Here is a 22,967-nt window from a genome sequence, read left to right as displayed (position 1 = left end):
GACTCAGAGCTTCCTTTGAAAGTGCTAAGAAAGCCCCCTTTGATCTCACTGTCATATGCATGTGGTTCCTAATACAAGATAATGGGCTGGCTTTCTTAAAAGATAAGTGGTGTGAAGTGTGCTCGTGTTGTGTGCTGCATCTTATCAACTGGTGCCTGAGTGATTTAATGGGGGAAACCCAGTGTATCTGTTGCCACTCTGTCTCCGTTGAACCTTGGTATCATCTGATGCTCTTCCTCTCCCCCCCTCACATTGTACTCACCCACCACCCTTTGTATGGAGTGAGGATAGAGCACTGCCTGGAGTGAGGATAGAGCACTGCCTCTTTACCGCACGTATATAGTGCCCTCTGGTTTCCTGAATATGTATGTATCCTTCACAAACTAGCACTGGAGTTTCAGAAATCTCTTTGTCCTCTGAGGCCTCCATGTCCCAGGAACTGGCACATAGCAGCAGGAGGAGGCTGGTCAGGGCATTGTTATGCTCACTTTGAAGCTCAAGATGAGCTGGAAGTGTGGGTTTACTGTGGTTTATCTGAACCAGTAGAGGGCGCTTGTGACCAGCAATGGTGTGGGAGACGCAGAAGTCCTCAGTTCTCCTCCTCCTCACAGACTGGTGCCAGGCTCAGAGACTGCTGCAATAAAATTCTCACCTCATTATCTGAGACAGCCACATCACAGGCTTGTATTGGGTGGGAATGGGCAGGGAGAGAAAGAGAAAAAAAAGGATGGGGGTGGGGATTTGAAGGTTGAGAGTGGGGGATGAAATACTGAGAGTAGGGGGTGTGAGGAATAATCACAACTCACCGAGGGTCTAGGCCGACACCTGTAATCTAGCCCTGCGAGGCTCAGGCCACACTCTCTGGCCCACTTCACAGGAAGGGGAGAGTTTTTATGCACAGAAGCAACCTTGTAAATTAATGGTTTCTGTAATGGGTTAACTGTGAGAGGGAAGGAGTTAGCAATGCCCTGAACAACCTAGCATCTCATAACAGATATATAAACTACATTTGTCAAGGTAATATAAGGCTTTCTTTATAGTCTGTGCTATTGACACTCCATTCCCTATTTGGGGAATCAATCTATTGCCTGTGTCTATCGTGTGTGAAGAAATGTGGTCAGACAGTTACTCTCTAGTTTCCATGAACTAAAAACAGCATTCTGCCCTTCTTGGCAAAAAAAATGCCCTGTGCACAACATAGTTGTATTGTGTAGTGGTGTGTTGTATAGTATTCAAATGGACTCCAATGCTCTGAGACAACACAGTGATACAGATGCAGAAGAGGCTCATTGTCTGGGAGGAGGAGGAGGAGGAGGCTGGGGGAGAGCTAAGAGCTCTGGTCTCCTAGCAGCTGGTGTCCTCCTATCTTCACATGTACAGCCAATAAATCAATATCAAATCTAAGGAACAGGAAGCCAGATGGCCTTCCCCCAGACCCTCGACCCATTAGGTCAGAGACCTCTCAGAGCCACCATGGCTACTGTACCCCTGATCCACGCAGCAAGCCTTTGAAGCCATACACATTCAACTAGGAGCCCATGAATGACTAAAGGGGACAAATAAGCTGTTACGACTCAGGTCAAGTCAGTGTTTGTGTTTCTATCCACATCAAAGGCTCCAGCCTGTTTGATATGCAGCCCCCACACCTTGATCCAAGCCATAGACAGGTAGAAGGGGAGGAGCAGTCCATTGAGAGGAAAGGTGGGCTTCTGGTTCTTTTTCAGCACTGGCCAGAGGGCAGTTGACCCAGACGAAGGGTCTGGCACTGTCTCTCATTCCCCAGGGAGTTATTGGCCCTTACAATCACCTCCAGCCATGTAAGGGACTACCCTATTAAGTACAGGCTTCAATGGATGCCATACTTAGATTACCTTTCATAAAAAGAAAAAGCATATGAAACACTTTGACTAATTTGTGCTGGTATCTTAACTTATCTGAACACTGGTCAAGGTGACAATTGTCTTTTTTGAAGACTAACAATTTTCTGGACCTGGTGAAACAGAAGTAGCTGGGGTGGCCATTTGCAGAGGGTCCATGAGGTCACTTTCCTAAATACATCCCACCAGACTCTTCTTGATTTCTGTGTAGGCTAAGGGTCGGGTTAAACAGTAGTTTGATTGAATGGCTGTTCACAGGCCTGCGTGAAATGCCAGCTCTATTGCAATGTGTGAGCAAGGGAGGAGGGGGCTGCCCTGGCCTTTGTGTGGCCCAGAGTCTGAGTGCGCGGCCCCCATTGTTGGAGGTCGACCGCCCAGCCCCTCAGACTCTCTCCTCAAGCTGCTTTGTCTTGAGCAGCGTGACCATTTCCTTCATCCAGGTCAGGGCTAGGTCGTGACTTTGGACACCAGTTTACCCTGTCTGTGTTGTCTGCACACCCATAAATACACGCCAGACAGATGGACTGTTGTGTTATCTAAGGAGGGGGAAATGTGAGTTTAGAGTCTCGGATGATGGAAGGAGACTGGAACAGAGCTGATGTCTTTTTCTGACTGCCGACGGAATTCATTTCTTTTTTTAAAACAAGCCCTTGTTTAAACACGGAGACAACACATATACCAATTGAACTGAATGCAAATGTTTTTTTAAAGCATGCAGAAAAGGATGCAAACATGAGACCTGAAAAAGCTGAATCTTAAAATGAGTCGGTGAGATCAGATTGGGATAACCACAAAATTAACCTGAATAGGCACAACAATGTGGCCAAGCAGGGTTGGGGAAGAGACGAGCAACCTCCCTCTCTCCTCAGGCGAGGGCTGCCTTATCTGGGCAAGCCCTTCGTATTGATAAGAAGAGGAAAGGCCAAAGTGCCACCAGGAGCAACGTGTGCAGTTCAGGTCAGCACAGTTCTGAGAGGGGGGCTTCATTGAGAGAGGGGCTGGGGGTGGAGGAGATGTTACCTGATAAGGATCCCCATGGGTCTTTGATCTGTGAGAGCCTGATAAGGGATTACAGAGTGTCATGCTGGGTGGACGAGCAGAGCGACACGGCAGGTACAAACAAGCACTCTGAGGATCAACCTCGGCTACAGAGGACTGGCAAACAATTGAACAGAGAAAACAGATAGGTCAATGGACAAATTAGGGAGAGTAGGCTGTATTCTCTCATTCTCACTTTCTCTCACACTCTGTCCAATGAATGATTCCCTCTCTTTACACTATTTCTGATCTCTGAGTTTGTTGCATCTCTGAGGATTATGCTTGATATGATATGCATGACTTTGCACAGTATAGTACTTAACTCTATGAACGTCCAGATTGTTCATGGAGCCAGATTGTTCATGAAGCCAGATTGTTCATGAAGCTAAGAAACACAAGTCAACTTTTTATTGCCCATAATAGTATTTAAGGAATGATGAATCATCTGGAAGTCCAAACACACAAGAAACAATCTAACTGATCCTGAAAACCAGAAGACCCTTGAAGTGTCATGGTCTATGGTTAGGAGCCGGCTTCTGGTCTCCCTCGCCAGCATGTTGAAGTGACACTTGAATGTCACAGTATGGCCATGTGGGGGGTATGGGGGCTACCCCTCTGTAGTCTCTCTGGTCACTGATTTAGGGCCTTCATGTGGAGGCCAGACAGAGCCTGGGGACGGGGGTGCAAGCTGTGGCCTGAGCCAGATGCCTTACTGTCTGGCCTAGGGGAAGGTGTAGGGAGTTCTGGTTTGGTCAGCCAGGAGGGGAGGGGACAGGGGTGGAAACAGCCTGCAGAGTTAATGTGGCCTCAGTTCCCAACCTAGCAATAGTTAAGCAATAAAGCAGATATTCACGGCACTATATTCGAACCTGTATGCGTGTTTATGTGCGTGTGTTCATGTTAGTAAGTAATCACACGCATCAATTTGCACAAAGATGCAGATGTCAACCTAGGTCGTTCTTAAAATGGGGCACTTTTTTAAAGCAACTGAGACATGCTCATTTGAAGCTCCACTGTATTGAGTCATTCTAAAAGCCTTGAAACAGTGAAAGATCTCCCTTCATAATTGAGAAAAATAACTAAATGCATTTCTAAACGCCTTTATTTAACAGGACATTAGGCAAGAAGAAAGCGAGAATATCTCCCTGTGTCACTGTGGATTACAGACACGATACATACCCCATGTCCTCAGGGGCTCAACCATGACATATCTGTCAAAGAAAGGTATATGTAGCTTACAAGCTCCAATTAAAAGGATTAAAACGTAAGAGGCCTTCATTACCAGCTCTCTTCCAAGGACATCAAAGACCTTGGCAGAGTGAGACTGCAGCTGGCTCAATGGTGTGAGTTTATTCTCTACCGATACAGAGGATCTTGTTTGTGTTGAGGATGTTTACAGATCCCAGGAAAGACAAACAGCCTGGTTGAGCTCAAACAGAGGAGCGCTGGTCTGCCCTGTGAGAGCGAGGGAGTCAGGATGTGTTTCATTGTCAGGCCATTGTTTACCTTGTCTCTTACTTTTCCCCCCTTCTCATCACCTTCTCCTCACTTTCAAGGTTTCTCGTCAACAGCCAAGCCAGATACACTGTAATGTAGAAGCAAAGTTGCATGGATTCAAATATCAATTAAACACTTTACTTTCGTTAAGTAGTGAAACCTTACTCATAAGCAAGGCACTAACCACATGGTGTCACTAACTTATCAAAGCTCATGTTTCAATGTGACAGTCTTCAGTAGTCCAGAGGACTATTGAAAACATACTTTTATCTTATCATGCTGCATTTATCTCACACGTCTACATTTTCAGTTTCAGTTTTCAGACGCAATCATCAAACTGACTGAGCAGATAAACTCAATCGTTATATGATCTAATGTCATGATAAATGTTTGCCCAAAGATGATACTGAGTTAAATAACTGATGTTCAGTCAGTTTAGGTGTATATAATGTAAATACAAATACATTTTATGAATTGAAGTATTGTTAAAGTGGGCAATTGTGTCCAGCTAGCACATGCCAGTGAGCCAGTCTTACATTTGGGTTTCCTCATCTGATCTATAAATCACCGGGGAACAGCCCCTAACAGAGGTTTTATTACAGAGACTTCCCTTCCATCCTGCAGGGGGTATTAGGCTAACACTGTTTATGTGTCAAAAGCCTTTTAACTGGCAGGGTCCCAAAGCAAGTATTATTACTTTATTGGGCATCATTCAGACTGTTCCTTTGAATTCAATGTGATTCTTGGTCACAAATCTAGTTAGGGAAATCTAGAAGGGAAAACATGTGTTAAACTGTCATAGTGACTTGACCAATCCAATATAATATATGAAAGACAAGTTGGGAAATGTATCTGTAAAATGTTGTTGATTACATACTCATTGCATTTCTTTAGAATTAAACTGTAGAGTCTAAAATCATCATCAAAATCATTTAAATTGTTTTTTCAAGTGTAGGCCTATGTTTGTGTCAGTAGATTAATTATTATAGGCTACAGCTAATGTGTAAAATGTGCAATCTCGCTAAACAAAACAAAACATTTAGGAACTGACAGTTATTATGGTGTATTATGTACTGGACCAAAAGGTGGACCAAGATAGTATTTCAATTTACCTGCGGAATAACTACACTGAGCTACCTGCCCGGACTTCCTGTAGCGAACGTCAGATCCTAGTTTTTTTGTTGTTCGAAACTGGGAATGTTACCGTATGACTCAACACCTGAGGCGGCGTCGTGTGATTAATAAATAAGCAGGGATATTACACGGTAAATGCAACGTGAAAGGATTCGTTTGTCTCTTGTTTGTCCGCCCAGCAAGGTTTTTCGCGCTCTCATAGTAAGACTACTGTTTCAGCATAGCTTTCTTTGTTTTATTACTTCCGGAAAAAAACCTTCCCAGGTAAGATGAGTTTCGATCCCATATACGTAACATTACATTCAACTCTGAACACCACATAATAATTACAGTTTTATAATGTAAACGTATATATGTATGTGTATGATGATGTGGAAAAAAATGAAAAAGAAGTCTGTCAACCCATTAGAGGATTGCCTTGGATCTTAAGTTTAATGCGAAGGTGAGCGCGATGAATGGTAGACTAATGTGTGAGTTTCTGTTTACTAAGTGTAGGCTAAGTGTTTGAAAAACAGGGAAAACAGGGCTGTAATGTTGGAGGTACAAACGTTAGATATGTAATCACAGTTCATTCTTAATGGATTTATCACATGTAGTCATGAATGTGGGTTGGGGGGGTCTGCTTGGTTGTTAACCTTGTCACATGCTGTCAATGAGGACAGTGAATTATTTATGGTTTTAGACCAAGGAGTCTTGAATGATTGCCTCTGTTCCTAACGTGACACAACGTTGTTAAGCTTGTGTGCCACACACGAACACACACACACACACACACACACACACACACACACACACACACACACACACACACACACACACACACACACACACACACACACACACACACACACACACACACACGTAGTATACATATACGCACTACCATTAAAAAGTTAGGGGTCACTTAGAAATTAGTTTTTTTTTTCTCTCCATGAAAACATACATTAACTTTGTTTGAATGGGAAATATCTAAATGAATAGGAAATCATTGACAGGGTCAGAAACTATATTATTTTTCATTTAAATGATTAATGTGTCCTTCAAACTTTGCTTTTGTCAGAGTCATCCATTTGAAGCACCATGCTTCTTGAAGCACCTCCCACATTGGTTTGGCTTGATGGGCCCTTCTTACTTACCACACAGTCGAGCTGTTCCCACAACAGCTCAGTAGGGTTGAGATCCGATGACTGTGCTGGCCACTGCATTATAGAAAGAATACCAGCTCATAGTTTGGACTGAGCTGTGCTTTGGGTCATTGTCCTGTTGTAGGTGGACATGGGCTCAATCAAGTGCTGTCCACAGGCTATGGCATGGCATTGCAAAATGGAGTGATAGCTCTCCCTCTTCAATATCTCTTTTACACTGTACAAATCTCCCATTTTACCACCATCAACACACCCCCAGACTCAAATCAAAATGTATTTGTATAGCCCTTTTTACACGCAAGTATGTCACAGAGGGCTTCATATACGCCCATAGAACTGCCCCTCAACCAACCTAAACCCTTAAGGACCATCTCATTGCCTCCACCATGCTTGACAGATGGCTTCAAGCACCATCTGTCATCTTCCCATCTTCTCAACCTCATCTTCTCAGTTGATCTGTGTCTCCCAAATTATTTTCTTTGTGATTCAAACACCTCAAATGTAGATTAGTCTATCCATAACACTTTTTCCCCAATCTTCTTCTGTCCAGTTTCTGTGTTCTTTTGCCCATCTTAATATTTTCCTTTTATTGCCCAGTTTGAGAAATTGCATTTTCTTTGCAACTCTGCCTCAAAGGTCAGCATCCCAGAGTTGACTCTTCATAGTTGAAGTTGAGATTGGTGTTTTGTGGGCAATACTTAATGAAGCTTCCAGTTGACCTGTGATGCATCTGTTTCTCAAACTACTCTTTCTATTCTGGTTGGAACCAGTTGTTCAAAGGGAATAGTACACAGAGTTGAATGATGAATTCAGTTTATTGGCTTGGAATAGCCTTCATTTACATTTAGTCATTTAGCAGACGCTCTTATCCAGAGCGACTTACAGTAAGTACAGGGACATTCCCCCGAGGCAAGTAGGGTGAAGTGCCTTGCCCAAAGACACAACGTCAGTTGGCATGACCGGGAATCGAACTGGCAACCTTCGGATTACTAGCCCGACTCCCTCACCGCTCATCCAACTGACTCCCCCTTCATTTCACAGAACAAGAATAAGTTTCAGAAGAAAGTTTTTTGTTTCATTCCTTTTTGAGCCTGTAATCAAACCTACAATTTCTGATGCTCAGGATATTCATCTATTCTAAAGAAGGCCAGTTTTATTGCTTGTTTAATCAGTACAACAGTTTTCTGCTGTGCTAACATACTTGCAAAATAGTTTTCTAATGATCAATTCTCCTTCTAAAATATAAACTTGTATCAGCAAACACAACTTGCCATTGGAACACAGGTGGAACAGGAGCGTGGTTTCAAGGAGAAACTTTACTGAAAGCCTCATTGTTGAAATACTTTTTACACACTCTATTCAACAGAGAGCTATACTTCAAGTCATGGGAATTCCTGGTTGAGATGTGTATGCCCCGGCTGCTGTTGTAGTCCAGTTTGGTATGCGGAGACGGTAGTCTGCTGCTGAATAGTATGAGGATTAGAACCACTGTGATTGGGTGCTTTAGCATGGATGTGTTTTTTTAGCAGAGACCATGGTGCCATGCACAGGACTCCAGCATGGCGAACCATACAGTCAGACTAGGGGAGGAGGGAGGGGGAGGAGCTATGAAGAATTGTGAACTTTAGAAGACTAAGCTGTTTTGGGAGTTCTGGGGCCATTTGTTTGTAATTTCTGTTCATCCTGACAGGCGGTGACAGTGAGGCAGACAACACACACATGATCTAATACTGTTGACGTCAAGGGAAGGTTACCACCTCCTTTATGACTTCATGTGTTCACCCCACAAAGGTGTGGCAGCACACGTGACTCATACAGATATGCACTCTATCTGAACAAACTGCTGCCCTCCCTTGTTGAGAGAGAAGCTTCCAGAGAATGCCACCTCTGGTAAGCTCCCAGAGGACCCTGGAGGCCAAGACATTTACCTACAAAGCTTAGAATGTCACATGATTTTGAAGGCATTTGGCTAAAGCCCCCCCCCCTCTCTCTCTATCAAAGTCACCTTTCAGCACAAGGCATGGCTGTTAACCAGGTTATAACTTCAAGGGGAAAGTATAATCCATTTGACTCATTCCACTGCCTTTTAAGTAGTCACTGTATTTGGATAACATTATTACACTTGTTGAGGATTCTATTCCAGTACTTCCCATAGGCAGAGGAAACCATAAAAACATATGATATGGTAATGTGTATAGGAAGAAAAATGGATCAGCTGACGCCGCCTGACAACAAGCTTCACCTCTGAGCTGTGTGTGTGTGTGTATCCTTGAGGAGCAGTCACAACATTGTGAAGCTGTGTATTAGTATGGGGGGGATGTGGACGTTGACACATGGCTTGTGAACAGCCTGTGCCTGGATGTGAGAAGCCCTGCACCCATCCAGAGAGGCTGAGGAGCCAGCCATCCATCACTACCAGGGTCACTGCCTGTCCTGGCTTGCCTTCCTGCCTGCCCGGCTGGCTGGCTCACTTCTGCCTCGCTGCTTCAGCCAAGACATGAGCTGAATCCTCAATTCAATCCTCAACTGCTAGTTCTGTTCCAAGCTGCATTCCCAAACATCTCTGCTCAGTTAACTGATTTATGCATCTGGAGTGGGACCTTGTTTTGCCACATAAACCGAAATTAATTTAAAAAATCATAATTAAAAAAACTTTGTACCTATCAAGGTTGTCTAAAAAACATTCAGACAAAAATAAGCATTTCTTCCCTTTTACATTTGTTTATACTTAGAATACCATTTGATGACCAACACTCATGTCACTCATCTGATTTCACTGTCAGATATTCATCAGTAAGAAGGTCCTGTGAATGTTCAATGAAATGTAGCACAGCCTGGTTTCTCCTCTGTGTTTCCTTCAGTTTGCGTGAGGATCCATGACCCCTATACATTACAAGAAGGGGTATCACTTGAGCAAAGAGAAAGGCGATGAGAGAGAGAGGGAGATCAGTGTCCTGCTTGACCTCAAGCAGTGTGCGCGTGCGTGATTTTCATTGCGAGCTCACATAAAAGCATGCGTGTGTGTATGCGTGCACACATGCTCACCTTCAGTCTCTGTAATTGGCCAGCCCAGGGTTTGGCCTCGGAGAATGTTTTGCCTGCGCTAGTGCGACATCAGCAGTCTGAACAGCTCTCTACCACCACCCCCCCCCCCCCCCACCCATTTTTTTTTTCTCGACGGAGGGAGGCAGGCTGAACGGTTCTGCTCCCCTCCTCTCAGCTGATCTACTCTGTGCCTAGTCACACCACTCCCCCTTTCCCGGTGCAGCGAACACACACACATACATACACGCACGCACGCACACACACACTCACACACACACACATAGTCTGCCTGTGTGCCGGAGATGTAGGGCTCTGGTTTCAGTTGGGCTGCAGGCAGCCAGCAAAGCTGTGAGGTTAGAGTTTGTTGTTTGCATGCGGTGGCTGCCGGGCGCTTGACAACGCTGCTATCATCATCTCAGGTGGGTGGAACAGAGCTAATAACCTAGGAGACACAACACAGGGCGCCTGTGCCTGGGCTGACCTCTGGAGGGGGGTCAGAGGGGAGTTTAGGGACTGGGGGGGGGGGGGTGGGGTGGGGGGTAAGGGTCCTGGGCTCACTGTATCCTTGCTGAGGGTTTATTCAACGGTGATGAATTAGGAGGAACTGAGACATGTAAACACAGCACGATAGCCTGTTTGCTGCGTTGGCACATTCTGTACAGTAAGTACTCTGAAATATTTAGTGTTTTGCTCTCCTCTGAATAGATGGATGTTGGCGCTGCCGTGAAGTTGAGATGTCGGATATTGTATGAGCAGGTAGTTGTGCGAGATATCTATTCGCTCTTTTTTTCGTTTTTTTTTTTAGCTTGCGTGTCGTGTGAGTGGCCAAACGTCTGTAATGGAATGCATTTATAATCGTTCTTCTCCCTAAGAGAGGGAATTACTGGAGATTAAGAACCTCACAGAGGGACGCAGACCTCTGGTTATTGGACGTGAGAGGGTCATTAGTGATGGGGATTGCATTTCTGCTCAGTTCGTTCAGAGTTCTCATTCTCTCCTAGCGCATGCCTTTGTTCCTTCACACTAGAGGGGGGTTGACTTGACTCGTTTTTCTCCACTTTTCTTGCCTCATTTCATGGAGTTTACCCCTTTTAATGAAGCACAAAGTGACATTTAGCCAAAACGAGAATTCCCTTTGTCCCTCAGGAAACTCGTTGAGAGGAAACACCTGCAGCCCTCTTCCATATTGTTGCTGCTCTGTGGATTTGTGTCATTTCCTGTACAGCCGACCGGTATGAGTAGGAACCCAGCGACTCCAACGGCAGACCTCTTTGTGTTTCTCTCTCTGTAGAGACCCAGTATGGAGACCTGAAGAGGAGCAGGGGAACGCTGGATCATGGTCTCAACTTCCCTCTTTGAATGGATTAAGTCTGGGATGTACGCTTTGAATGAGCTGAGCTAGGCAGCATCCTCTCTGGGACAGCAGTCAGAAGAGCAAACCCCCTCCCCGCCAGATCTCTTCACCTGGAACGCAGGGAAGCCGGGGTCTGTCAGCGGGCGGCCATGACGGAGCCCAAGCTGCCCAGCAGCGGCAGTGGCAGCCTCACGTGGGCCAAGCTGTGCAAGGAGTGCGGCCAGCAGCACGATGGCCAGGAGAGCCACCTGTACGAGTACCAGGACGAGGTGGATGACGAGCTGGTGTGCCACATCTGTCTGCAGCCCCTGCTGCGGCCCATGGACACGCCCTGTGGGCACACCTACTGCTTCCAGTGCATCAGCAGCTTCCTGAAGGAGCAGGACTTCTGCCCCGTGGACCGCCTGAGGCTGCAGCTGCACCAGTGCCGGCCCTCCAGCCTGCTGGTCAGGAACCTGCTGGACAAGCTCACCGTGCTCTGCCCCCATCATGCAGAGTGCCAACAGACCATGCAGCGCTGCGAGTTGCAGCCACACCTGCACAACAGGTGAGAGGGGGCCTGGGAGAGGGGGCCTGGGAGAGGGGGCCTGGGAGAGGGTGGCTGGGAGAGGGTGGCTGGGAGAGGGTGGCTGGGAGAGGGTGGCTGGGAGAGGGTGGCTGGGAGAGGGTGGCTGGGAGAGGGTGGCTGGGGATGGAGGTAGGAAGAGAAGGTATCAAATGGAAGGAGAGAGGAATGTATAGACGTGTGTGTGTGTGTGTGTGTGTGTGTGTGTGTGTGTGTGTGTGTGTGTGTGTGTGTGTGTGTGTGTGTGTGTGTGTGTGTGTGTGTATATATAACAGGAGTTGTCTGGATTGAGTACAGAGTGAAGATTTGTTTCTGAAAAATAATACACAAAGCTTGAGTTAAAGGAAAGCCAACCTAGTAAACCATTTGCCTAGACAGTTTTCTTAGTTAACTGGAGAAAAGGGATGAGGCTTTCTTACCCCGTACATGACTACAGCTGTCTGCCGTTATTCTCGTGTCAATGGTCGGGGATGATGCAATCAGGAGTGGGTAAAGGTTGTGTTAGTGGCAGCTTTCTCCAGCTGCAGCCTCCCAGTGCAAACAGACTGGAGGCAAAGTTCATCCTGGAAGAACAGCAGCAGTAACAACACTGCCAGCCAGCCTGACTGACTGACTCACCGTCAGACTCGACCTGTCCCCCTCACAGTCCCTGCAATGCAGTAGAATAGCCTGCTCATCTGCATAGCACTTCTCCCCTTCATTCCATCCACTCTCCCTCCTTCTCTCCCATCTCTCTGCCTCTCTCCCTCCTTCACTAGTTCACTAAGTCTGTTCAATCATTCTCCACACCTCCGATTAATCTTCCTAAAGGCAGAAATGGAAGACAATTTCCGTCCTTGTTTTCCCAGAAAATAATGAATGAACACAATCCTATTTTTTCCCCTATATAAAAAAGACCTTGGCCAAGATTTGAGATTTGTCTCTAGGGTTGATTAAATGTTAACCCAGTTTCTCTCCCTCTCTCTCTTTTTTTCTTCTTCTGTTTTTCCGTCTCCTTTCTCAGATGTCTTGTTTTCCGGAGGCTGAGGGAGGAGGGCGAGAGGAGGAAGAGGCCTCCCTGGAATGAGTTAAAGGCGAGCAGGGGCGAGGGGGAGGCTGGAGCCGATGCCAAACACACGCCCGCGACGTCCCGCACCCCCACCCGGAGCCAGGCAGAGCCAGGACTCATAAACCCCGCCTACGAGGAGGCAGAGGATGGTAAGCTGTCACTTCTTACTGGCCACACGACCTCTTGCAGAGTAAGTGCTCACTCTAGCAAACCGTGGTCATGTCAATGGAATAATCTATTTGGGAAGAACTCTCTGTTTTAGGCTTCACCGCATGACTGTAAACGTGACGGACATAACACCGGAGAGCGTGACTGCTCTATTTATAGGAACACTATGAGAGGGCAATGCTTTTTTTCAGGGTGGGGTGGGGGGTGTTTGTCAACAAAAAGCTGTATCATTCTCAGCATCAACAAGCCAGTATCACCGTGTCAATCCTGTCTTTGGAGGTGAGAGGAGTTTGTTGAAGCCCTGAGTGTAAAAGACCGGGAGAGGAAATGGTTTGCCCGCTATGTTGATTTAAGAGAAAACCAAAAGCTCCCTTTGATGTGGTCAGCAGCCGTTCCAGGATAAAGCCTGTCAGAACTGGATGACACCGACATCGATTAGCCTTGGGCTCTGGAATACCAGACTCACGGATAATGAGATGAGATCTTCAGAACATGAGTCAACTAACATCTGTTGAAATCTCTGTCTGGATCAGATCTACAATCCTTTAATATAGTTGGACGACAATAACTTTCCCTCACTGATGAGATGGGGGTATTAAATGTGTGATATTCACATTACATGACTAATTTAGCTACATTCTAAGTCAAAGGCTCAAAATGTATGCATGAATTACATAGACAGAATAAATTCTGTTTGGTCAGCTGTTATTTGCTAAACTTTAAACCTTCATGCTGCCCAGGAACAAAGGGACGGCTAGACAACCAGATCTCTGAAAGTCCTAAAATAAACTTTTTATATGGTGCTTGTTATCAGAGTGAATACAAACTCATCTTTGTGAAAACAAATGTGTCCATACAGTAAGTTTTCTAATCGTCTGGTTGTGAAAGAAGGTGAGTGACTGTTGATTCAAGGTTCTACATTCCAAATCCACCAACAGACTGTCGCACACCATGCCAGATGGTGCCTGATCTTACAGCCTGCCTGATCTTACAGCCTGCCTGCCTGTGCACGCCAGTGAGTGTGTCATGCTGGAAAAACAGTTTTTCAGTTTCCTGCCAAAGGACAATGGTGTCAGTTGAAATTATTACAGATTGACGATTTCCATGACTGACTTAACAAATGTGTTGCCTCTTGCCTTTGACATGTCCAAATCACAGGTGCGTGTGCGTGCGTGCGTGTGTGTGTGTGTGTGTGTGTGTGGGCTTACAGGAAATCTAAGATGGGCAGATCGATACTTTGTGTGCACATTCCTGTATGTGTGTTTCTGCCTACACGCACACATCCTTCCACACTCATGTCTGATCCCCTCTACCCTCTCCAGACTCCACCCCGGTGCGCTCCAGCCTGGTGGCAGAGGCTAATGTGGTGGAGATGTTCCGGGATGAGCCAGAGGAGGAGCTGGGCTTGCGGATCGTGGGTGGGAAGGACACACCCTTGGGTAACATCGTCATCCAGGAGATTGTGCGTGATTCTTTGGCTGCCCGTGATGGCCGGCTGGCGCCCGGTGACCACATCCTGGAGGTGAGGGAGACACTGCAGCCCTAGTAGGGATCCAACACGATTAGTTAGATCATGGCACATAATCATGGCACATGCTTCTCTTCATGGCACTGTTATCCATCCAGTCATCAGTGATGTCACCAAGATATGACATGAAAGGGAATGATGTGTCTTTGTCCTTCTGACTGAGCTGGACACACAGTGAACAGATTCCCTCTATAAATCCCCTACTGTGTTTGTCTTTGTTTTGAGTTGGCACTGGAAACGTAACTCCAGTGGATTACCTGCTAAATCAGTGGATTTGGGAGTGCAGTGCAAAACACATTAGTGTGTGTTTTGTACTCATTGAGATGGTTTCACCCATCCTGTGGGGTTATTGTCACATACACACTGGTCCCCTAGGTTTTCCTGACCCACTGTTGATAGAGGCATTTGTTGATGGGGAAGCAGATATTCTGGACAGACGGGTGTTCAGCTCAATAGCAACAGGTAGGGCAGGGCACTGCCAGGCATGCATGACACACAGAACTCCCCCTTCCTTTACTGATTGACCCCCCTCCTACACCAGAAGACCAAGGTGCATAGCTTAAAGACCTGGCTTACTAATGTATTACTAATGTTGATTATGAAAAAGTCTAGGGACCTTTCCAGTACTAGCCAACTTGACAAAAGACCAGAAGATGAAGGAAGATTCATGATTTGCTGTTGTCCTCTTGTCTTTAAAGCACAGCTTATTCAATAAGCTTGTTTTTTTGCCCCCCCTCAGTGACCCCCTCATGATAGTGCTTTGTTCACAGTAAATATTGTTCAAACGTTTTGGTGAAAGCTTCATGTAAAGGTAATGGATAAGACTTTGAAGGAGATTTCATAAAGGTACCTTCAGCTTCCTCTCTCCCAGAATATCTCTCTCACTCACCCCCCCTTCTCTTTTCTCTCATTCTCTTTTTCTCTCCTTGGATTTCTTTCCTCCGGCTGTCCTGGAATGTGGTACTGCTGTAAACTGAGATGACAGACGTGTTTTCTCCCAGCACTGGCACCACTGTCTCAGAATGCCCTCCAAAACTCCGCTCTTGCTCCAGGCTGACCAATGACAGTCATGGAAAGGATAATTAAAACTTTTCAGCCAATGGGCTGCCTCTGGATCAGTAACATTACCCTTCAACCCCACCCCAATCTTTTGGCATTTGTAGATGGCCGGGGGCTGTAAAAAGATATGTATTGTGGGAGCGGAGATTGCATTCCTAATTTCTTGAAATTGAATCGCACTCTTCCCCTTGAATCAATGCATCGATTTAAGAAGGACTTTTCTGGGATGAGGCTTGTAAAGAGGGCACTGAGAGCATTTTCATCGCTTTCTAGTGGAGGTGGTTGGCAGGCGGACCAACATTAAACAGCATTAACTGTTGTAGCAGGAATGCCAAAATACTGGAACAGGCAAATAGGAAAACGGACAAGTCAATAACAGGAAGTAGCTTTAAAAGTATCTCGAGCCAGATTTTTACTGCAAAGACAGAGGGATTGGGTCTGTTTTAACAATATCATGAATGCTCTTTGTAATGCACCTCAATGTTGCGTTCCTTGTCAAAGCCATATTTGTATGTGTGAGTCCACTATATACAGGATCACTATAGTTTTGGGGAAGGGTGTTGACTCCAGCGCTCTGTGGTGTTCTGTTTCCAGGCAAACGACATCAGCCTAGCCTCCATCCCTCATTGCCGGGCCATCGCCGTGCTGCGGCGGCCATGTTCCCTGCTCAGGTTCACTGTCATGCAGGAGAAGGGCTTCAACCCCAGACACCCCCGCCCTGAGCACCACCCAGCCCCCTCCTCCACCACCTCCACGCCCTCCCACGGCAGCGTGCCGGCGGCAGCCCACAACCCCGGCACGGTGATCCAGGTGACGCTGGTGAAGCGGGAGTGCTCAGAGCCGCTGGGCATCAAGCTGATCCGCAAGTCGGACGAGTCGGGGGTGTTCATCCTGGACCTGCTGACCGGCGGGCTGGCGGCCAAGGACGGGAAGCTGAGGAACAACGACAAGGTGCTGGCCATCAACGGTCACGACCTGAGGCACGGCACGCCGGAGAGCGCCGCTCAGATCATCCAGGTAGAGCCGACTGACACAGCGTGTGACGTGTCATGCTAACTAGCTAAAGTAGAACCGTGTGTGGTCAGTAAGGAATTACATACCTAAGTGGCTTTTTTGGGTAGCTGTGTTTATAGGACACACTTGATGGCTGTATTGTGGGAGTTAGGACTGATGTGTGTGTGTGTGTGTGTGTGTCCAGGCCAGTGAGGTGCGGGTGAACTTTGTGGTGATGAGGCAGACGGAGGCCGTAGAGGAGGGGGGCACCAGTGGAGAGGTTCCTGTCCGGGGGGCCCGCAGGGCTCCTGAACCCCAGTACTTCAAGCGACGCTCCACCTTCATGAAGGTATAATCATCAACTGATACATTTACATTCCTTCCTTTTAGTGGTAGGTTTTATCTAATTCAACATGCAAATACTGCCGACAGTAAGTGCAACAGATAAGCTTTCTGATAGTCAAACAGTGGTAAGTGTGTCATCTTAAAACACACACTGTTGAGGAACATGACACACAACAATAGCATAATCCCAACTCTCCTCTTTAGAAAACAAAATATAAAAAAATACATTTGTGTGTTTCAAGTACTGTTTAATGTATGAGCACAGGGTTAAATTAGTCCTTGTCTACATGGACGTAACAGCAATCGTCTCACCTCAGTTGGTCCTACCTCCAGTCTAGTTCACCACAATTCAGTCGACCCAAACCCTTGTTGTGTCACCATCAGGACTTTAGGGCTAGCACGTCCAAAAACTCCCCCGAAGTCCCAGTCAGGGGTGATGGGCCCTGGGCAGCAGGCGCCTGTGGCTGTGTCTGGAGATAAAAGCCCTTCTCTGGCTTGATCAAAAGGACCAGAGTGCTGCTCACTCTGCCGCTACGGGGCCAGAGTCTTGTCTTGTTTGTTTGTTTCTTTGGGTGGCAGAGGATCAAAGCTGGTGACAGTTAGCTTTCGCCTGCAGAGAACAGTCTTTTAGTCTTGCAGGGGGGGGGGGTAGTGGGCCCACTGGGGGGGGAAGGAAGAGCCCTCCCCTCCCCCATCTACACCCCCCACCTCCCACCCAGTCACCTCTGAAGGTTTACAGGCTCCAGTGTGGGAGAAAGGGAGAGAAAGAAAGAAGCTGTGGATTTCCACACGTGCCCTCCGCTACGAGAGCGGAGTGTCGTTCCTTGCACGTTACCTCTGCTCCCATGGCTCAGCTGCTTCTGAAACGCCTCACATTTGTTTGTACAAGCAGCGTCGTGAGACGATTCAATTAAGGAAAGGAAATGGAAACGTTTCACTTGATGGCTGCCATCCATACACCTGGACATGAATTTCCAGTCAGTCAACCATACAGACGCAATATAGTTGTCAGCTATTGGGATATTAAGGCATTTTTCAGTCTTCATCTGGTTTCACCCCACCTTTTTAATGGGGGCTTTTTGTTGGCAAGTAAAGTCATGACTGTGTGTGTGTATGTGTTGTCCAGGACCCTCCAGGAGGTTTCTCCAGCCAGGAGAAGACAGTGAGCCTGAAGAAGGAGCCTCGCCTGTCCCTAGGCATCACCATCGCTGGGGGCAGGGACTGTCGCAGCCGCCTTCCCGTCTACATCACCAGTGTCCAGCCGGTGGGCTGCCTTCACCGAGACGGCACCATAAAAACTGGTAAAAACTGGACACAAGGCTCCTCACAGCCGTGATGACATCACACCACAGACCCGTTCACACGGGTGTGTCCTCCCATGTGTAAAGGACGTGTGACCCTTTTGAAAGGAAGGACGACACTGGATCGTAACATTCTGAGTTCCGTTTCCCAGGGGACATCCTGCTCAGCATCAACGGGGTGGACCTGACCCAGCTCACCTACAACGAGGCCGTGTCGGTCCTGAAGGCCCAGACGGCCCAGTCCCAGGTGGTGCTGCGGGTCATCCAGACCCTGGCCGAGGACGCGGAGGAGGAGGCCGAGGCCGCAAACACGGAGGAGCTGGATTACACAGAGAGCCCACGAGAAGACGACCTTAACTGGGCCCCGCTGTGGACTCGCTGGCTGGGCCTGCCCAGGTAGAAGCTTCCACATGCTCTCTGCTTCACAGACGCTGATATGAGGTTCTCCCTGCATAGCTGTCGTGCAATAAACATATCTGGCATGACGGCGAACGTCATAACAATAGTCGTGTTTGGAACATTTGGCCTTTTGCCCAGAGGCCGGACGCAGTTGTGATTGAGTGGGTTTTGGGCGTCCTTCTACAGCTAACAGGGACGTAAACGTGTTGTTTGGTGTGTCTGCAGTCACATGCACTGGTGCCGAGACATCGTCCTGCTGAAGACCAACAGTGAGAGCTGGGGCTTCAGCATCGTGGGCGGCTATGAGGAGAGCCACGGGCAGCAGCCCTTCTTCATCAAGACCATCGTGCCTGGTACTCCCGCCCACTTTGACGGACGCCTCAAGTGAGTGGCAGAACACGCTACCTATCGCCTTGCGCCCCATATCTTCTGAGCAGTCAGTTAGTGAATGGAATGCTAAAGGATGTGTGCTCTCCCTTGCAGATGTGGTGATGAGATTGTGGCTGTGAACGGAGCCACCACGGTCGGCATGAACAACTCCTCTCTCATCCCCATGCTCAAGCTGCAGAAGAATAAAGTCACACTGACCGTGGTGTCCTGGCCAGGGAGCCTGGTGTGACACACACATATATGTATATATATATACTTACACACACGCTCTGCTCAGCCGCAATTACCACTGAGCCACTCTCTTGTCTGCCTTCATCTCACACAAACAACATAGACACTGGTTGAATCTCACAACTAGAATTTTTTTTTTTGGGAAATATGAAAGGTTTATATAATTTGATTTTTATTTTACAAGGTAACGTTGTTGGGTGTACATTGTTATACTGTGTCTACTTAGACTTTGTCCAAGCAGACTGATGTGAACGATTTTTAGTGCTTTTATGCAGTAGTTGACATTTTTAAATGGCAGTTTGTGTGACTCAGTGAACAAATTGGTTTAATCAGGGTGGAAGATGAAACAAAGACAATCAGTGAACTGCAGCTGGAGGTAAGCTGGAGATGTAGCTTCATTGTTTTTACCCTGTGTCTTGAAAGCTTTATAAACATTGGTTCATAGCAGATTTTGTGTTCCTCTACTGTTGCTATTGATCATCTCTTCATTTGATAATGACGATCTGGAAGACTGATTAATGTGCATTATCCAAAGTTCTGAGATATTGTATACATTTTCTAATGTCCCTAAAACTCCACATGTCAATGAAGAAGACACAACTTAATGATGAGGAAAGAAAGTCTGTTGATTATGTATGCCAAAGTCAGATTTTCCCATCCTATCCTCATTCATTCCTGTCTTTTTTAACTACTTTTATTTGACCAGTTTCATCCATATGGAAGACTATGGAAGGACACAATGCCTGCTTAGAATTTTTTTTTTATGACTTGATGAATTCCTGATGTACCACTGTACTGTAATTCTCTTATTTCAGTGCAATACTACATACTGCATACCGAATGTCTTTGATAAATGTGGGTGCCTTGTACATGTTGAAGGACAAATCAAAATGTATACTTGCCTTAATTACCACAAAACCAAAAATGCTGTTTCTTCCTCATTAGCTACCACCTGATTCTGTGTTAGAGAGGGGAGAAACGAGCAGTGTTAAGGTTACTCAGTGTGTTGTATTTAACGTGTTCAGTGGAGAGAAAGGAGAAGCCCGGAACTACTGTTTCACAGTTAGTGCGTGATTGTTGCTTAGTCAGGATGTATTCAGAAACACACAGATGCCTCTCTCAGAACATGAGAACATTTGGTTAATGTACTCTGTAGAGTTTCATTCTTCATTATGTTTAGCGTGGTTGCAAAATAGAGGCATTGCATCTTGAGGCCCACCCCTCTCTTTCATAATGTTCAATAAACTCTTAAAGAATACAAATAAGGTTTTTGTTTGGTATGTGGTTCCTTTGGTGAATTTCCAGTAATTAGGAAATGTAAAAGTACTACCAAGATGGGTCGAACCAATGCAACACGCACTCCTGCCATCCAAAGATACCTAAACACTTGAATTTCCTTAGGGATTAATAAAGTGAACTGATTGATTTGGATTCTGTGAAGAAGATGTTCTAGTGCTGACCACGAGCCTGTGGTCCCATATGTGCAGTCATCAGAAAGGGCCTGTCTTTACTACTGCTCCCCAGGCTTCTGCCTGTTCTGTGGGGGTAGCACTCATCTGGAGTGGCATGAAGGGTGAGTGGACAAGCCACGTCCCCACAAGAGACAGCTTAGGAGAGGGCTGAGCAGGATGTAAATCAGACTGCTGCGTCAAGGACCTGACACAGAACTCAAGGACACTAAGTCTAAATTATGCCTGTCTCTAAGCAAGGCTCAACTCAAGTGGGACGTAAAAAATATGGGATACAAATGTGTCATGTTTTCAAGTGGATTCCAGGTGCTTGTGTACTCAAGACAACCATTGACACATAATTACATTTAAATATCTGCAGGGGTTCCAAATGTTCACATGTCAAGTGTTTAATGTGCATGCACTGTACATCATTAAATGCACCCACTCTCTTGATGTCTCAGTCTGCCCCCTAGAGGCTAAACATGGATAATCTTACACATTGCACAGCTTCATATTAATATGTCCAACCTCTGCTTTGGTTAGTTCATAAAATATTACTGTAATTACAAATTGTTTAACGATGATTAATTGTATTATAATGTGATGTGTACTTTCAGATGTTAAAGAGTTAAAAGTAACTGGCTGCTAACACTGTCAGATACATATCACTGACATTCAGCAAGAGATTTGCTTCAATGGACGACTTAACAAGTATTGCACCTTTTTGCGGATTTGATCAAGCTAGTGTAGGACAGTATAGTTAACCTTCCTTGATCCTGTGATCTTTCCACATCCCAACAAGACAATGTGAGCAATAAAACTGAACAAAGGGGTCTATAAAATAACCCTCTTCTCAGAACAAAGCAGTTCCCTGACTAGGGTATGGGGGTTGTGATTTGGTAACCCCAGGATTTTCTGCAAACAGTTCCATCCCATCCAGTCTTGGTTGTTTATGTTAATAGTATTCCTTAGTTAAAAAAAAGTGTCAAGTAATTACAGTCTGTCATGTTAGGTTAACGATTCAGCACCTTGTTCAGGGTTCCTGCAGGTTTCAGTAAATCTAATTTAAGACCTTTTAAGACATTTTAAGACCATAAAGATTTAAATCCAACACCTACACGACGCATTACCCAAAAAATATTCCAATCAAAGAAATTCTGAAAAAATTCAGTCTTCTATCGACTCACATCGATGCATTTTTTTTTTATGTAAGCATATATATTGAATCGCAATTTGGTAAAAAATCGTGAATCGATTTTTTATCGAATCGTGAACCCAAGAATCTAATCGAATCAGAAGGTAACTAAACATTCCCACCCCTAATAGACGGTAAGCTGTACAATTCTGTTTAATATTTTTCCATGTTGCAGAAATAAATAAGTAAATTCAAGAAAAGTCTACTTATCGTCACTGTATTTTGTGAACGAGTTCTTAGAAATCCTTCAGCAAACTTTCACTTGTTTTGTAAGTATGATTAGAAGGCACAGTATTCTGTTTTATAACTTGGCATAAGCAGAAACAAAATGTAGTTGTCCTTTGGCATTTATTGGTGTCAAAAGGGCAATTACACCGTCTTGTAAAATGTTACTTTGCAGGAAACCTCTGTTGCTCAGTGGGTAAGCATGTGTAGCATCGAGTCTACTGTCAAACACGGTATCCCTGGTTCAAATCTCGCCCAAACCAATTGATAATTCATTTAACTGATATCAGTTAAGTAGTATATATGTTATTTCCAAGTATATAGAAGGGGACACATCCTTAACCCCGGAGCTATCAAGGATCGTAATCTCCACTCAACATTTAAATTTGACATTAAACTATCTAGTTGTAACAACCTGCAGAGTTGGGGTGTCAGAAAACCAGAAGAAAGCAGGGCTCCTGTTAGCTCACTGGGCTTAGTGTGCCTGCTCTTTCAGACATGCTGGTACAGTACTGCAACAGCCTGGGTTCAAATCCAAATTTTAAATTGTTTATTTTAATTTAAAAGTTACATTGTGGTCATGTGAGATGTGGGACTTCAACTTCACATGGTTTCATAAATATCGTCTCCTCTCCAACAAACGCTTGTTAATCTCAGGAAGATTCTCTTTAGTTTAGTTTGGTTAGAAACAGAGTGCAAATTATACAATGATAATCGGGGGGTCAGCTTCTTCTCCAGGGCGTAAAGTAATATTAAAAAGTATATTTTTTTATGTATCGACCCCCCGTAATTCAAACCCTGGACTCTAGAGCTCCGCTTTGTAGGCTACGACTCAATACTTTTGTGCTACTTTTTAATAACTTTCTGCAGCCAGCATTTCTGGAAATGAACGAGGGTAAAACCTTTTTTAGACCTGACTAAATGAAATTTAAGACCTCGGATAAAAAAAAAGACCTGGAGAAAAATCAGTTTTGTTAAA

General features: G+C 45.7%; 1 protein-coding gene across 4 annotated transcripts; it reads left to right on the top strand.

Moving 5' to 3' along the window:
* The first annotated feature begins 5,610 nt into the window (after window positions 1-5,610).
* On the top strand, window positions 5,611-21,968 carry lnx2b (ligand of numb-protein X 2b). Of its 4 annotated transcripts, none has more exons than XM_067247835.1 (10): window positions 5,611-5,810; window positions 11,028-11,637; window positions 12,659-12,852; window positions 14,194-14,393; window positions 16,053-16,475; window positions 16,657-16,800; window positions 17,923-18,097; window positions 18,250-18,493; window positions 18,722-18,880; window positions 18,980-21,968. In XM_067247835.1, the coding sequence occupies exons 2-10, from the start codon at window positions 11,240-11,242 to the stop codon at window positions 19,113-19,115; spliced, it is 2,073 nt and encodes a 690-aa protein (XP_067103936.1). In that variant the 5' UTR covers window positions 5,611-5,810; window positions 11,028-11,239; the 3' UTR covers window positions 19,116-21,968. The 4 variants fall into 4 exon arrangements, with proteins under 4 accessions (XP_067103936.1, XP_067103935.1, XP_067103938.1 ...); XM_067247834.1 differs by having other exon boundaries at window positions 10,883-11,637; XM_067247837.1 differs by having other exon boundaries at window positions 5,611-5,819; window positions 11,036-11,637.
* Window positions 21,969-22,967: the final 999 nt, after the last annotated feature.

The sequence above is a fragment of the Osmerus mordax genome, chromosome 12 (genome assembly GCF_038355195.1).
Source record: "Osmerus mordax isolate fOsmMor3 chromosome 12, fOsmMor3.pri, whole genome shotgun sequence".
Lineage (NCBI taxonomy): Eukaryota > Metazoa > Chordata > Actinopteri > Osmeriformes > Osmeridae > Osmerus > Osmerus mordax.
This window is presented reverse-complemented; position numbering and strand designations above follow the sequence as displayed.

Bases quoted from the DNA above. Each gene is read 5' to 3' on its own strand.
- lnx2b (XM_067247835.1), top strand. From the start codon at position 11,240: ATGACGGAGCCCAAGCTGCCCAGCAGCGGCAGTGGCAGCCTCACGTGG. The intron at 14,394-16,052 runs GTGAGGGAGACA...TTCTGTTTCCAG, and splicing joins CCGGTGACCACATCCTGGAG to GCAAACGACATCAGCCTAGC. The intron at 16,801-17,922 runs GTATAATCATCA...TGTGTTGTCCAG, and splicing joins GACGCTCCACCTTCATGAAG to GACCCTCCAGGAGGTTTCTC.